The sequence below is a fragment of the Pseudorasbora parva genome, chromosome 13, assembly GCF_024679245.1.
Source record: "Pseudorasbora parva isolate DD20220531a chromosome 13, ASM2467924v1, whole genome shotgun sequence".
Lineage (NCBI taxonomy): Eukaryota > Metazoa > Chordata > Actinopteri > Cypriniformes > Gobionidae > Pseudorasbora > Pseudorasbora parva.
This window is the reverse complement of record NC_090184.1, coordinates 25,535,839-25,551,936: the sequence shown is the minus strand read 5'-3', so window position 1 is coordinate 25,551,936 and position 16,098 is coordinate 25,535,839. Positions and strand designations below refer to the sequence as shown.

Sequence of the window (16,098 nt, the reverse complement as noted above, 5' to 3'; positions counted from 1 at the left end):
ATCCTTGTTTATCATCATCTGCCTGAGATTCAGTAAGTGTTGCTATCTGCTTAAAAATGCCACAACAAGCTAAATGCACTTTCAAATCGAAAGCTTGTGGTTAGCTGCTCCATTTAAAAATCACTGAGAGGGTTGTCTAGGTTTACACAGGATGTCAGAGTATTCTAAATCTGTAATTCTAGTTGATTTAGACACACAGTAGACACATTTTTAACACACACATTATGTATTGTAATAGATTGGCCTTTTCAGTGATGGGATTCAGGGCCCATGTTGGGATTCACTTGAGGGAATCAGCACTTAGTGCCACAGTTAAAAATCAGCATTTCTACCTCATTACAGAGACCACCTGTGCATTTGGCTCCCAAACTGTCTGTGTCTGAACGCTGAAAATTGGTGCCTTCTTAAAAGTAGGAGAGAAAAAGGCGCATCCTAATTGTATCAGAACCCTGATACAATTTTGCAGCATTCCTTTGACAAATATAAAGTTAGGTCTGTTGTTAATCAAACAATTGTGGTATCATGGACACAAAGTTTAATATATAAATGGTTTTACTATAAATATTTGGTGTGTGCCAAATTGGAAACCTTCAGAAAATGATTTTTTCTCAAAATTGACTTGACTGACTCTATTGACTTCATACAGGTGTAGCTCTTTTTCTTTCTTTCTTTCTTTCTTTCTTTCTTTCTTTCTTTCTTTCTTTCTTTCTTTCTTTCTTTCTTTCTTTCTTTCTTTCTTTCTTTCTTTCTTTCTTTCTTTCTTTCTTTCTTTCTTTCTTTCTTTGAGATCTGTTGACTTTGGGGGCCATTTTAGTACAGTGAACTCATTGTCATGTTCAAGAAACCAATATGAAATGATTCAAGCTTTGTGACATGGTGCATTATCCTGCTGGAAGTAGCCATCAGAGGATGGGTACATGGTGCTCATAAAGGGATGGACATGGTCAGAAACAATGCTCAGGTAGAGAAATCGAGACTCATCAGACCAGGCAACATTTTTCCAGTCTTCAACTGTCCAATTTTGTTGAGCCTGTGCAAATTGTATCCTCTTTTTCCTATTTGTAGTGGTGATGAGTGGTACCCGGTGGGGTCTTCTGCTGTTGTTGCCCATCTGTCTCAAGGTTGTGCGTGTTGTGTCTTCACAAATGCTTTGCTGCATACATTGGTTGTAATGAGTGGTTATTTCTGTCAAAGTTGCTCTTCTATCAGAGAGAAAGAGAGAGAGAGAAAATATGACTGTATATCTTGCCCAAAAGATTTATCTTTTTGAGTTTTGCATTAACTCTAGGACAGAATAGAGTAAACTGGAAGCCATGCGAGCAAGAGATAGGAGTACAGGATCTGAAAGGAATTTGAGCTGGTACTCAAATTTGGGTCGCCTAAAGTGCAAAATTTTAAAAAAAAAAAAATCAGAGGGCATCCCATGAGGGCTCAGACCCCTGTAGCCATATTTAACGCAACCTTGAGAAAGGCCTCCCGGAAATGCGCAGAAGGTGCACTGTAAATCAAGCTGGCTCATTTATCTGCATTGTCGCATATGTCATGTTCAAGTGTCCATAAAAAAAAATGGTATGGTAAAGATGTTCACATTTACCATTTTTATAGCCCGTTATACTGTGTATGAATGCTCAGTGTTATATTAAACGCACCCTTGAGTATGACCGACAAACAGCACTTCAAAATCTTTAATGGGAACAAAGATATAGATATGGATGGGTTAATGAAGCATGGCATCCTTTTCATTTAAAGGGATAGTTCATCTAAAATCATCATTTACTCACCCTTATGTTGTTCCAAATCTGTTCTGAATGTGGGAAACTGAACAGTTCTGGTGTACCATCAACTTGCATAATATTTGGAAATCAAAGAGGAGGGGATACAAACTTTCTTCCAAATATCTTTATTCGAAACAACTTGAGGGTGAGTAAATGATGTTTTCATAATGTTTGTTTTTGTGTGAATTATGTTTAAGGTGAAAAGCAAAGCATTAATATGTCACTTGCACACTGCAGCTCTGATGAAAATTGACATTTGGGCCAAATATGTAAATTGTAATTAATGAGGAGTCAGCATCCCAGCAAAGATTCAAGATCAGTTTTCATTGTAAAATAGGAAAAGCACTAGATATGTGATTCCACAAACTAAATCTAAATCTGAATGTAAATCCTCCATGTCTGATGGAGTGGTTAAAGGGTTAGTTCACCCAAAAATGAAATGTATGTCTTTAACTCCTCACTCTAATGTCGTTCCACACCGTAAGCAACCTCCGTTCATCTTCAGAACACAGTTTAAGATATTTTATATTTAGTCTGACAGCGTATTTAAGTGTATACACACTATACTGTCCATGTCCAGAAAGGGAATAAAAACATCATCAAAGTAGTCCATATGTGACATCAGTTATTACAATCTCTTGAAGCATCGAAAATACATTTTGGTCCAAAAACAGCAAAAAATACAACTTTATTCCGCAATGTCTTCCGCGTTTGTTTTCAATCCTCAAATAAAGATTCAAACGCTCATAAATCAGCTTATTGATTCATGATTCGGATCACCAATGTCACGTGATTTCAGCATTTTGGCAGTTTGACACGCAATCCAAATAATGAATCAACACGCTGCTTCATTGCTTGGATATGCTCTCGGACTAAATATAAAATATCTTAAACTGTGTTCCCATAAATTTCATTTTTGGGTTGAACTAACTCTTTAAGTAGCCTGAATTAAATGTGAATGTACAGTTTATTTTAAACGTATAACTGCATTTCAGCTGAGAAATAGGGATTATAGTCATTAAACATTTGGTTGGTTGTCTAAAGCACTCTTGAATTTGTTCTAGATCATTAGGCATGCATTACGGTGCCTTGAAGCCTGCCTGACACCAGTTTCCTTTGGGAAGGCATGTAAAAGCACTGGTGGTTATTGGCTTACAGACAATCTTAGGTTTCGAACCTCAGAGCCGTAAACTCACTTTCCTGATCTGGGTGAGGGAGCTTTGCAGACCCTTGGGACATTTTTTATGTGAGCCCAGGTTCTCGCATCGGGAAACACGGATGGCGAGAAGCCGGAGAAACAATTGTCAAGCCGTACACTGAGGTGAAAATAACTCTTGGCTTGCCCCACTTTCCGTAGCTTCTCCTCTCATTTCTTCTGCGCCTTTCCGTCTGGTGGACAGCGTGACTCATTGTTGGACTGTCACACTCTTAATGATGTCAAAGGGTCCTTCTCTAACAGGAGTCATGCCTTCACGTGCCTATCTGTCTGAGGACTCAGCAGCCCCATTTAAGCCAGGTTTGATTAAATGTCAGAAGCAAAGATGTGTGCAAAAGGAAAAGGTGAAGGACAGCAATGCAGGATGGAAATTGCTTTTGAGGGGCAGGGGAAGCTGGCAGCTCAATGCATTAATGATGAAGGGAAATTAATTTACATTGTAATAATGAAAGTGCGTCGGAGCCTGAGGGAGGGAAGCATGCAGTGTCTTTTGCAGAAGAAATGGCATCTTTGGGAATATTTTTTAAATCACTCTCAAAAAGGGTAATGCGCAGCAGGTGTCTTATTGCACACACAGGTCGTGTCAAGCCGCCAGTAGGGATTTCACTGGTGTGTTTTTCTCTTTCTGCCAAAGTCCTTTAATATGGCCATCATGCACTCGCCTAAATGAGAGTGGGGCCCTGGTGTAACAGTTTTAACCTCCTGTGGCTCAATCATAGCTTTTTGTTTTGTAACAGCTGGATTGTAAGACTCTAACAAACACAAATGAACATTGACTCTCATTTGTACTTACACTCAGTTAACCCACAGCCACTTCTTTTGCATGAAAACTCCTTGATTTCTACTTTGGTTTCATATGGCACAAGATGATTTTCATGCTGATTGTAAGGCTCAATAAGGTGATTGTATGAAGGAAAGTCCAGCCTTTCAGTTGAAAGAGGTAATTTATATTTTGTTATAGTTTCTACACATGTGAAAGCTGGTCCACCTGCTTACAATTTTAGTGTGATTACAGCTAAATTCAATAAATATATACCATTGTTGTCATGGCTGAAACCAGACCAGTTTAGACAATCAAATGTCCTTAGGCTAGTTAAAGATGTTATATTCAGGAGGGTTTTTGTGTTTTGAGCATTAAGTGTACTAAAATTCATTCAAACAGATTAGACCAGTCTGGGGTAATCTGGTTAGCTTTGATGGTTTTAGGTGGGGTTTAAACACCTTTGAGACGGTCAGGGAGATGAGCTATGGCAGCTGAAGACCACTGTTTTCTTTACTTTAATGCATGCACTGAAGAAAAGCACAAAAAAAGAGAGCAAAAAACATTCTTTTTCATTGTTAATGAATATTTGTATTGTCTAGTTTTCCAGTTAAACTATCTAAGATACATTTTCTTGAAAAGCAGCACTGCATTAGATATTAAGGCCTAGTTTCACAGACATGGCTTAGATTAAGCCAGGATTAGGCCTTGGTTAAATTAAGAAATGTAAGAAGCTTAGTCTTAGAAAAACAAACAAACAAACAAACAAACAAAAAAACATTACGGGTGTGTATCTTGAGAGAAAACAATGGCAGTGATATATTTTAAGCTGAAAAAATAGCATGTTTAAAACTTGCATTTTTCCATTTCTTTTTGGCTTGGATTTAAGTTTAGGAATCCCAGTACATTAGGCTATATGATACAGTAATCAGATTTTATTCCTGATTTAAAATCAATTATTGAAGTGCAGTTTTCCTTCAGAGATTTCAGTCTTTCCCCGTTCAGTTAAAAGGAGCTCACATGTCCCGGGGGTGTTGCAAATATGGCTGGAGAATGGACTGATTTGGCTAATTTGCTCTAAAGGAACTCTATCGCTCAGGCTTGGCAGTAACCAGCGAGCTTCTCACACTAAAGAACTGGCAAGACATTGTCAAGCTACGATCGGATCAATGGTTCTTTTCTTTTTTTTACTTTTTCCTCGAAGGCGATGCAAATTGTTATGGCTATTGTGTAATCAAACATTTCTCTGAGATCTTAAACCTACATGACAGATAAATGAAGAAAATGGCCTCATAAAAATCTGTTTTTACAGAATCATATTCAAACTTAGAACATGTACTTTTTGGCCTTAACACAGTCTCTCTGGTCTATCGGTTGAAGGGTTAGTTTACCCTAAAATGAAATTTATGTCATTAATGACACCCGTAAGACCATAAGACCTCCGTTCATCTTCAGAACACAGTTTAAGATATTTTATATTTAGTCCGAGAGCTTTTCTGTTTCTTAATGAAAGTGAATGCACACTATACTGTCCATGTCCAGAAAGGTAATAAAAACATCATCAAAGTAGTTCATATGTGACATCAGTTAGTTAGTTAGAATCTCTTAAAGCATCAAAAATACATTTTGGTCCAAAAATAACAAAAGCTACAACTTTATTCAGCATTGTCTTCTCTTCTTGGTTTGTTTTCAATCCTCAAATAAAGATTCAAACGGTTGTGAATCAGCAGATTGATTCATGATTCGGATCGCGTGTCAAACTGCCAAACAGCTGAAATCACATGACATTGGCGATCCGAATCATGAATCAATCCGCTGATTCAAAACCGGTTGAATCTTTATTTTAGGATTGAAAACAAACCAGGAAGAGAAGACAATGCTGAATAAAGTCGTAGTTTTTGTTATTTTTGGACCAAAATCTATTGCTGATGCTTTAAGAGATTCTAATTAACTAACTGATGTCACATATGAACTACTTTGATGATGTTTTTATTACCTTTCTGGACATGGACAGTATAGTGTGCATTCAGTTTCATGAAGGAACAGAAATGCTCTCGGACTAAATATAAAATATCTTAAACTGTGTTCTCAAGATGAACGGAGGTCTTACGGGTGTGGAACAACATTAGGGGGAGTCATTAATGACATCAATTTCATTTTTGGGTGAAATAACCCTTTAAGCTGTGTGGTTGAGACACCAACGCACCGACGTCCCATGCTGGGCATCAGCATTCAAACAACAGCATGTGTATGCAGGTCTTTCCAGCTAGGGTGTCATCATTGTTTTAATATTATCATGATGAGCTTTGTTAAAAACAACTGCAAATAACCACAGTGGGTTGCCAGTCGTTCATGACAGTTTAATTAAATTTTACCCACGGCCCAGTAAATGCAGGCATAAGCTTGAGGGTAGACCACCATACATCCTCAAACAAAAGCTAGAACAGCACCGTTTGTTTGCATGCTGGCAGACGACAAGAGGTCCGCATGACTGCAAAGCAAAAATTGAGAGTTATTAATGGCTGACAGTGCGTGGCGGGCCACTGCCAGTATGATAAACAGTGCTCTGTGTTGCTGATTTTATATCACATATTATATCAAGCCATTACTGCACTCAGTGGTCTGCAAAGCTCATTAATCCGCCTTGTCTCAGAGGTGTCACCGCAAACCGGCCGTCCTTTTTAGAGACGCGCCCCTGTGACTGTAAATCTGCTCCTAAGATGGAGAAATCTTCATGGCATCGCTAACAAATACATCATCATCATCAGGCCGTGCCAATGAGTTGCCTACATCATCACCAGTGACCACAAGGGAATTGGGGTTGCAAGTACTTTATCTTTGTGTACTTTAAACTAACTGCCGTACTGAACATTATTGATCTGACTGACCCAAGAGGTCAAGCTTTGGCTGGTTGGTATATTTCAGTCCCTCTGATCATACTGGTTGGTATATTTCAGTCCCTCTGATCATACTCAGTTGAACATAAGTATCTGTATTTTGTTAGAGTAGATGTTAGTATTCTGAAATGGACTTATGTTTTTCCCAGTTGGCTGCTTTTGACAGCACAGCTCTGGATATTCGCTAGTGAAGGGTTTGGGATTCAGTGCCCATGAGAAAAAGTTCCAATTGCATAATTCCAGGGGGTCCCAAGCTTTTGAGCCAGTGCATTTTGAGATGAAACGCAGAGGCATAGCTCTCTCCAGGTATTATAGACCTCCCAGGACAAACCAAAGAGAGTTTCCAAATAGCAATTTGCTTGCAGATGCAACATGTGTTTTAGCTCCATTACACTGCCACCCTACTTACAAGGGTTTGAAAGGGTGAACCACAGAGACTTTTCACCCAGCTGCTGTCCTCTCAAACTGTCTAACAGTGACAGGCTTGACAGTGTGCACCAATATAGAGCTTCTAGCTGCTCTGACTGAAGTGTAGGAGGGAAGAAGTCGTCATTCGCTTTCCTCAGGTCATGGCAGTTCACTGTGAGAGAACACATTGTAATACCCGCTTAAGGCCAATTATCCAAGCTCTTCCTCTGATGAATTTGACATTGTTTGAGAAGATCAGTGTGTTATTGTCATCAGCGTGACACAGAGTTATTGTGACATTGTTACATGTTCATAATCTTTTTTTTAATAACCTCAATTGATTCTCAAAGACTTTTTGTATTTTCATTGTCATGTGCCCTTAATTGAAAATGATTAAAGAAGCGAATTACTATTAATCAATAACTTGAACAGTGGCATTTCCAGACTATTTCGACTAGTGGACACAGATATGCCAAAATCATAACATTAATGTGCTTTTCTTTCAGCCAACTTGCAGATCATTTACACAGATAATATCCTCCTTATGCTTAATGCAAGCGCGAACACTGACATTTTTACTTTAAATGTAAAAGGCTTCCAGTGTTAGCAGCTTCCAGTTAGCTGTACAAAAATAGTCTGCTTAATGCTGCTTGATGTTACACACTGATATTTATTTATTATCGTAATCATAAAAAACATTGGTTTGTCATAGCTCAAATAGTTTTACCGTTAACTTCACTCTTTTTTTCTCTAGTTATTGTGAGTCTTGCACATTCATATACAATGGCTTACTTATGGACAACGAGGTGAATAGCTAATTATACAATGTTCCCCCGACGGATAGCAACATTAAGGCCAGTTTACATTAGTTATTATAATAAGCTGATTTTATGACCAGGTGATAAGAAATTACTATTTGTAGGCTTATCAATTTGTAGCATTGAGGTTAGCTAGCATTAATTAGCTACAATAATCAAACCAAAGTTGGTTACTAGCATCTAATTGTATAGATACATTAATCCAATGGCAATAAGTTGCGCCAGGGACAGCAAACTGCTATTTGTTGGGTAATAAGTTTGTGTTCTTTTATTTTGGATAGCCAAAGCTGAGCTTTTTCACTTTTTCAGCTTTCGTTAGTGTGTAGTGTTGCTCTTTGAGGATAAAAAAGATCTGCAAGGTTACAAAGCTCAAAGTCCACTCCAAAAGGGAGATACTTTATTTAACAGAATCTCAAAGACTACAACAAACGTCTTGTTTGTACTACAACATGATTTTTCTGGAACTTATGAAGTCATAATGTTCCTCATTTAAATAATACCCGCCCACAGAAAGTTGTGGAGGCCTGGTTGAGCTGCATTAGAGAACATTAAAAGTGCTTATTACACGGCTTTGTGGAATACTTGTTTCTGATTGGTCAATCGCATATTCCAGCGGTATGTTATTACCAGATAACAACCGCCAAAATTGAATAACATACCGCTCATCTGGGTACTACGGGTTATCTTGACTGGTATTACTTTCTATGCTTAACGCTGTTACTCTCTGGCGCCATCTTGTGGCTATTAAAAACTTAACCGCCATGGGTTACAATGGAAGACTTCAAGGCGGGTTTACTTTATAAAGTTTTAAATATGGATATTTTCTAACACAAACACATCGATTTGAATCAGAATGCCTCTTATTTACCTATCGGAGCCGTGTGGAGCACGTTATTTGATGGACAACTGCATTTTTTATGGACTTCCAAAACAGCTACAACTACTGCTTGGATTAACGTTAGCCTGGACTTTTTAAATATAACTCTGATTGTATTTGTCTGACAGAAGAATGTCATATACACCTATAATGACTTGAGGGTGAGTAAATCATAGGCTTGGTTTCATTTTTGGGTGAACTAACCCTTTCAGCATTCATTTTCAACATTTGGTCAGGACCCCTCAGCTTCGCGTCGGGGTCCTGATCACTCTGTCGGGGTTTATTCTGCGATAACAGCCGGCTGGGTGTACATTATCCCTTACATAAACCCCTTCAGAGTGATGCAAGACCGTGGACAGCAAAGGGTGCATACACTTACATTCAAAGGATAGAAAGCCCTCGGACTAAATCTAAAATATCTTAAACTATGTTCCGAGGTCTTACGGGTGTGGAACGACATTGGGGTGAATCATTAATGAAAGAAATTTCATTTTTGGGTGAACTAACCCTTTATGCAGACAGTTTACTAATACTCTAATGAGATTTAGTTGACATGTAGTTGCAAAGTTAATTATAGTCAACAAAATGTTCAAAGGGGACAATCAAAGTAAAGTGTTACCCAGATTTCAAGCACAGACTTTGCACTCACGGATTTCCCAGGACGTTTTAGAGTATGTTAGTCTTGCATTTTCTTATAGATATGGTGTGGGTTAACCCAGCCTGATCTGCCAGCGATTTGATTTTGCCCTGAAGCTCAGTCTGGAAACCTGTACATTTATACTGCTTCTATTACACTTTTGCGGGAACCAATCGCAGACTGCTAACTCCTTATTGTGATGGTCCTCTAAAAGATATTCTACTGACTACAAGTAACTTTGCAACTATCTGTCAACATATTCTAACCCTAACCGTACTAGTCTACTAATACACTAATAACACTCTAATGAGAGTTAGTAGACATGTAGGGGCAATGTTACTTATAGTCATATAATGTGTTAAAGAGACTATCAAAATAAAGTGAAGCTGAAATCTGTTCTGCACAATTCTCTTGTTCGTTAAAGGGTTAGTTCACCCAAAAATCATTCATTGATTTTGTCATTAATCATTAATTCTGTCATTAATACCTTACTCTCATGTAGTTCAAGACCTTTGATCATCTTCGGAACACAAATGAAGATATTTTTGTTGAGATCCGATGGCTCAGAAAGACCTCCATTGACACCAATGTAATTTCCATGAAAACATAATTTAGTAAAGCCCAAACACAAAATCAAGACTTCATAAAAAAGGGCATAATATGACCCCATTAAAGTGACTGCACTCTATGACTGAATCCAGTTGCCCTTGATATGTCCAGTTGAAACAGACTGAATGCAATTTCTTTGCTCTTTGATTTATTTGATGAAGTTGTCTTTTGCTTCACTACTCAATTGCCCAAGAGCTGCAGCCACTCTGCCTGTTTAGAGCCGCAATCCAGCAGCTTGTAAATCAGGATTCGCAACTACCCTCTCGTACTCGTGCACACTTACACTCTCTTGCTCATCCGGAGAAGAGAAGCTCCCATGGGATAGTGAGTGGGACTGATTAAGACAGGCTAGAATTTGATTCCTGTTGGTTTATTCCTCTTGAGAGTGGCTGCAGGATATTAATCTGGCCAGTGTTGCTTATGAGGACTTGCCACAGGCTTGTGAGCACTTTATTGTGGAATTATGTTTTGTTCTCAGTCACACTACCTAAGTGCTTGAGGAAGTCTTTGCCGCAGTTTGAACAAGGATCTGCGTCCTTTCAACATTCAGAATTTTTTTCCCCAAAATTGCCCCCTGAGCCGTCTCTCTTTCTTGTTTTGTTTTTTAAACATAATGAAACAAGGTAGCTAACCACTTGTTGTTGACATGCAAAAATAATTTCTTAATTTAAAATAATAACTTCTTGTTTTCGATTCAAATATGTAAACATCCTTATCCTTACAAGGTAAAATTACTTGAAAAGCAAGAGCATATAAGGCTTGTTTTTGAATGACAAAACACTTATCCCTACATAAAACTCCAATTTGTTGAAGTGATGCCACAAAGCCAAAATTATGACTTTGATACGATACCAGACGTTTAAGAATGTTTTAGTGTTATTACTTGAAAGCAAGACTCAGAAGATACGGATTAAGAAACTAAGTCACAACAGATGCAACCTAACATAATTCTTATGGGGCGCAGTATAACATGTCTTAATACTTCTTCCTTTTTTATGTTGTATTTTTCTTATATTTTACGTTCATTCCATTCGCCGCTGTCTCCACTGTCCTTTGAACGGCTCGTTTGCTTCTTGCTTCTATGAAGCCCATCCCTCCGAAAAACGCAATAGTGTTAGATTGGTTAGATGGCAATTATATTTTTATTGGTTGAAGTGCCAAGCACAGGTTGTCTGGAAACGCCACGGCTCTTACCATTACGGGCAGAAGTCACATCTGAGGCAGTGTTTATGTTAATAGCAAGGGCTGTCACAAACCAGGGAAGAAGCTCGTTTTAATCCAAACCGGCCATTTTTGTTAGCAATAAACTTCCATAACTTTAAAAAAACAGTATCTCCGTTTGCATTGAACTTTCAGCGCTGTAACTTTGCAGATACTGTTTATGCTCAAGCAGCAACATTACACAATAACGAAAGTTAAAAATGTAAAATTGCATGCAGCCACCCCTTTAAGGCAGAGGCGCATGGACTTCAGAATAATACCACTCCACAGCATACTCCATTGTGATGGATGAGATATGCAGCCTTAAAGAAGCTTCCACCTTGAGTTTTGTTACTATGGCAACTCTATTCTGTCCTCAGATAAAAGACCCATTATGATGTTTTGCAGAGGACAAAGTGAGTTGTTTTTTCTTTCTGAGATTTGTCTTGTTAAAGGCTTGACAATTTTCACAGTGCTCTGCAGGTAGTGTCTTGACTTGGCCTGTTCACAACTGACCATGGCCTCTAATGTGATATGGACACATTGACTGTCTCCTGTGTGCCACTCAATTTGAAAATACTCTGCTTCAGCTTACTTCCTACGTACCGCAGAGAGTTGACAATTTTTTGACGTAGCTCTCATGTATACAGGTTGACAAGATTCAATTTCCTTGTACAAAGATATACAAGATTCAATTTTAGGCCCTGAAATATTGTTTTCCATTGCAGCCGGATCTGTAGAGAACGTAGTGTAGATGAAATTGCTTAGAGAAACATTTTCACGCTGCCTGCACTTTTAGAAACCTGATGTGCACATATGTAGAGAACATTGTGTGTTTATTTATTTGCATGTTTGAAGACTTTGTCTGAAACTCAAATAAATGGCGGTCTACAAATATATTATTTAAGAGCTGGTATGTATTATTTTACCTTGTCTAGGATTAATTTATTAAATTAATAAACTAAGGTGCTAATTAAGCCAGCAGAGTAATAATAATAAAGCATTTGGCATCTGGCACAGTGCTGCTGTCCAGAAATCATTTTATGCTGTATATAGTGATGATGTTTGTGCTGTGCTAAGCTGTTTTCTAACTTTCTGTATAGGGTGCACATAATCATTTATTATTTGTTGTTTCAAAGACATTTTGATTTTGAACACTTTTTTATATTTATGTATTCTGTTGTTTGCATTATGTTAACACCTTAGCTAATTAACTTGATACATTTGCTGTTAGAGATTACTGTTACTTCAAATATTACTATGTTGCTATAGATATAAATAACACCTTTTAGAGTGTCTATCAAATGAGAGTTTGCATTGGTCAGGAATAGGATAAAAATATTATGGAGCAATTTGGATTCTAATAATTTCAACATTCTAATAATCTGTGTCCAGTTGTCAACCATTTGATGAATCTTAATACATCATCTTGTTTTAGGGGCCATTTTTGATGAGTCTGCCAAAAAGGATGATGAGGTGTTCCGCATGGCGGTGGCAGATCTCAACCTCAACAATGAGATCCTGGAGACAGAGAAGATCACTGTGTCCGTGGAGTTTGTAGATGGAAACAACCCTTTCCAGGCAGTGCAGGAAGGTACGTTATCTGATTATTTATATCTCTTTTGAGTACATACTCGTGAACCTTTCTGGACTTATCCCCTTTAATGTGAGCCTCTCTGGAATAACAATGAAAAGCAATTCCAAAAATGCTGATAATCCAATATGTGCATCCTTAATTCAAAAGTGAGTGGCTGGATATATGGAGAGATATATGGATATAGAAAGACAGACAGACAGACAGACAGACAGAAAGACAGACAGACAGACAGACAGACAAGATTAGATTAGATTCGATTTGTGGGTTGGTGTCTAGATAGTTTAAAAGGTTGGTGGGTTAGTATCTAGATTAGATAGATAGGTTAGAGAGATTGGTGGGTTGGTATCTAGATAGGTTAGATAGATTAGTGTGTTGGTATCTGGATAGGTTAGATAGATTAGTGTGTTGGTATCTAGATAGGTTAGACAGATTAGTGTGTTGGTATCTGGATAGGTTAGATAGATTAGTGTGTTGGTATCTGGATAGGTTAGACAGATTAGTGTGTTGGTATCTGGATTGGTTAGATAGATTAGTGTGTTGGTATCTGGATAGGTTAGACAGATTAGTGTGTTGGTATCTGGATAGGTTAGACAGATTAGTGTGTTGGTATCTAGATAGGTTAGACAGATTAGTGTGTTGGTATCTGGATAGGTTAGACAGATTAGTGTGTTGGTATCTGGATAGGTTAGACAGATTAGTGTGTTGGTATCTAGATAGGTTAGACAGATTAGTGTGTTGGTATCTGGATAGGTTAGATAGATTAGTGTGTTGGTATCTAGATAGGTTAGACAGATTAGTGTGTTGGTATCTGGATAGGTTAGATAGATTAGTGTGTTGGTATCTGGATAGGTTAGATAGATTAGTGTGTTGGTATCTAGATAGGTTAGACAGATTAGTGTGTTGGTATCTGGATAGGTTAGATAGATTAGTGTGTTGGTATCTGGATAGGTTAGACAGATTAGTGTGTTGGTATCTAGATAGGTTAGACAGATTAGTGTGTTGGTATCTAGATAGGTTAGATAGATTAGTGTGTTGGTATCTGGATTGGTTAGACAGATTAGTGTGTTGGTATCTAGATAGGTTAGATAGATTAGTGTGTTGGTATCTGGATAGGTTAGATAGATTAGTGTGTTGGTATCTGGATTGGTTAGATAGATTAGTGTGTTGGTATCTGGATAGGTTAGATAGATTAGTGTGTTGGTATCTGGATAGGTTAGATAGATTAGTGTGTTGGTATCTGGATAGGTTAGATAGATTAGTGTGCTGGTATCTAGATAGGTTAGATAGATTAGTGTGTTGGTATCTAGATAGGTTAGATAGATTAGTGTGTTGGTATCTAGATAGGTTAGATAGATTAGTGTGTTGGTATCTAGATAGGTTAGAATGATTGATTGTTGGTATTTGGATAGGTTAAAAGATTGGTGAATTAGTATCTAGATAGGTTAAATAGATAGTTTAGAAAGATTGATGTTTGGTATCTAGATACATTGGTTGGTTTGATAGATAGATAGATAGATAGATAGATAGATAGATAGATAGATAGATAGATAGATAGATAGATAGATAGATAGATAGATAGATAGATAGATAGATAGATAGATAGATAGATAGATAGATTTATCTACTGCCATGGTATCTTGATAAGTTAGATAAATCAGCGGATGGGTAGATAGATATGTAATGTAGGTTAGATAGATTGGTCGGTCATTGGGTATAGGTAAGTTATATTGATTGGTGAGTGGCTATCTGGAAATGTTAAACAAATCGGCAGACGGGTAGCCAGATTATTCAGTGTGTGAGTAGATATGTACTGTAGGTTAGTTAGACCGGTGGGTCGTGAGCAGGTTGGTGCCTGGGTATCCAGGTAGGTTAGATAAAGCGGTGGATGGTAGAGACTAGAGAGGTGAGATAGATCAATGGGTGAGGTAGCTATGTACTTTAGGTTAGTAAGAACTATATGATAGATAAATCGCATGGATAGATTGCAGCGTAACATATACAAAACTACACCATGCACATGAACTGGAGGGTAATAAATGTTGTAAACAGAGCAAATGTAAAGCAGTTTGTTGAAACAAACAGTTGTAGGCAGAGGAGTCAAAACAAGTCAATGTTTCATGCACACAGCGGAAGAATCATAGAGTCTTATGGCAGTAGGCAGGAATGACCTTCAGTGGCACCCTATCTTACACCGTGGATGGATCACTCTGTTGCTGAATGCACTCTTCATTTCAGCAAACATGCCTTGGAGAGGGTGGGAGACATTGTTCATGATGTTCATTAAGTCGGACACCATTCTGCTCTGAGCCACTACCTCCAGAGAGTCAAATAATGTTTGCATAAGACAAAAAACATGAATAGCCTGCATGTGTTTACTTGCTGTTAAAAATATATGTATTATGATGTAAATAGCTTGGCTGAACCTATGAAGCCTTTATTTGTAATGAGATCCTAAGTTCATGAATTTAACTTAAAATTCCTTGACTTAAAGGGTAAGTATGGCAAAATGAGGTGCCTCGTTTAATCATTAGAATAAAGTCTTGCCTCAGTCCTCCACTTTATATGCTCACTCGGCCTGATGTTATGCAATTGTCTGGATCCAACACTTTCATTGCATTCAGAGGTCAGCATTATCTCAGCCACTTATATTTGATTTAAGATCAGTGGAATGATCATATAATACCACGATGCTGTGGTTTCCTCAAATTAGTGCCGTTAGTTCTTGGAGCAGGGCCATTTTCTGTTATCTTTCGAGAAAAAGGGACAGGTACAAGGCCCTTGGAATGTTGCCATTCATGCATCAGCAAGTTCACTGTGTTCTATACAATTGCAGAGTTCAGTTAACTAGCACTTAATCTAACTTTGGCATATTCCACTGTTTCCCACTCTCTCCTAATAGAAAGTTTTATATGCTTCTTATCAGAGGCGGACAGTAGTAGAGTAATTTTATTTTTCAAGGATATGCACTTTATCTGTGTTCTTCTTTGGAAAACTTTTACTTCACAACATTCCAAAACATAATATTGTAATTTTTACTGCACTGCGTTTCATATTGAGTACCATTTAATACTTAAATTACATTAAAAATGTAGTGCTGTATTCTTTTACTCAAGTAAAAGTAATACACATTTTACTTGAGTACAAGTAAGAAAGTACTATATGTTAATGTCATTAAGAGTTAAATGTAAAAAAAAAAACAACAACATTTTTATTGATGAAATGTAGTGCAGTAAAAAGTATGACATTATATGTTATGCTTTGAAATATAGCGTTTTCCAAAGAAAAATACTGATAAAGTAAAATG

The 16,098-nt window shown here is 37.6% G+C and overlaps 1 protein-coding gene across 4 annotated transcripts in view; it reads left to right on the top strand.

Annotated features, from left to right (window-relative positions):
* The window catches only part of grid2 (glutamate receptor, ionotropic, delta 2), a 577,686-nt gene that overhangs the window by 51,677 nt on the left and 509,911 nt on the right, over nucleotides 1–16,098 (top strand). For all 4 annotated transcript variants that reach the window (XR_010897547.1, XR_010897548.1, XM_067413614.1 and 1 more), the window contains exon 2: nucleotides 12,636–12,791. Coding sequence is in view for 2 of the 4 variants with exons in the window: in XM_067413614.1 (XP_067269715.1) it covers nucleotides 12,636–12,791 (156 nt within the window). In the remaining 2 variants the exon portion in view is untranslated. The remainder of the gene's footprint in view (nucleotides 1–12,635; nucleotides 12,792–16,098) is intronic.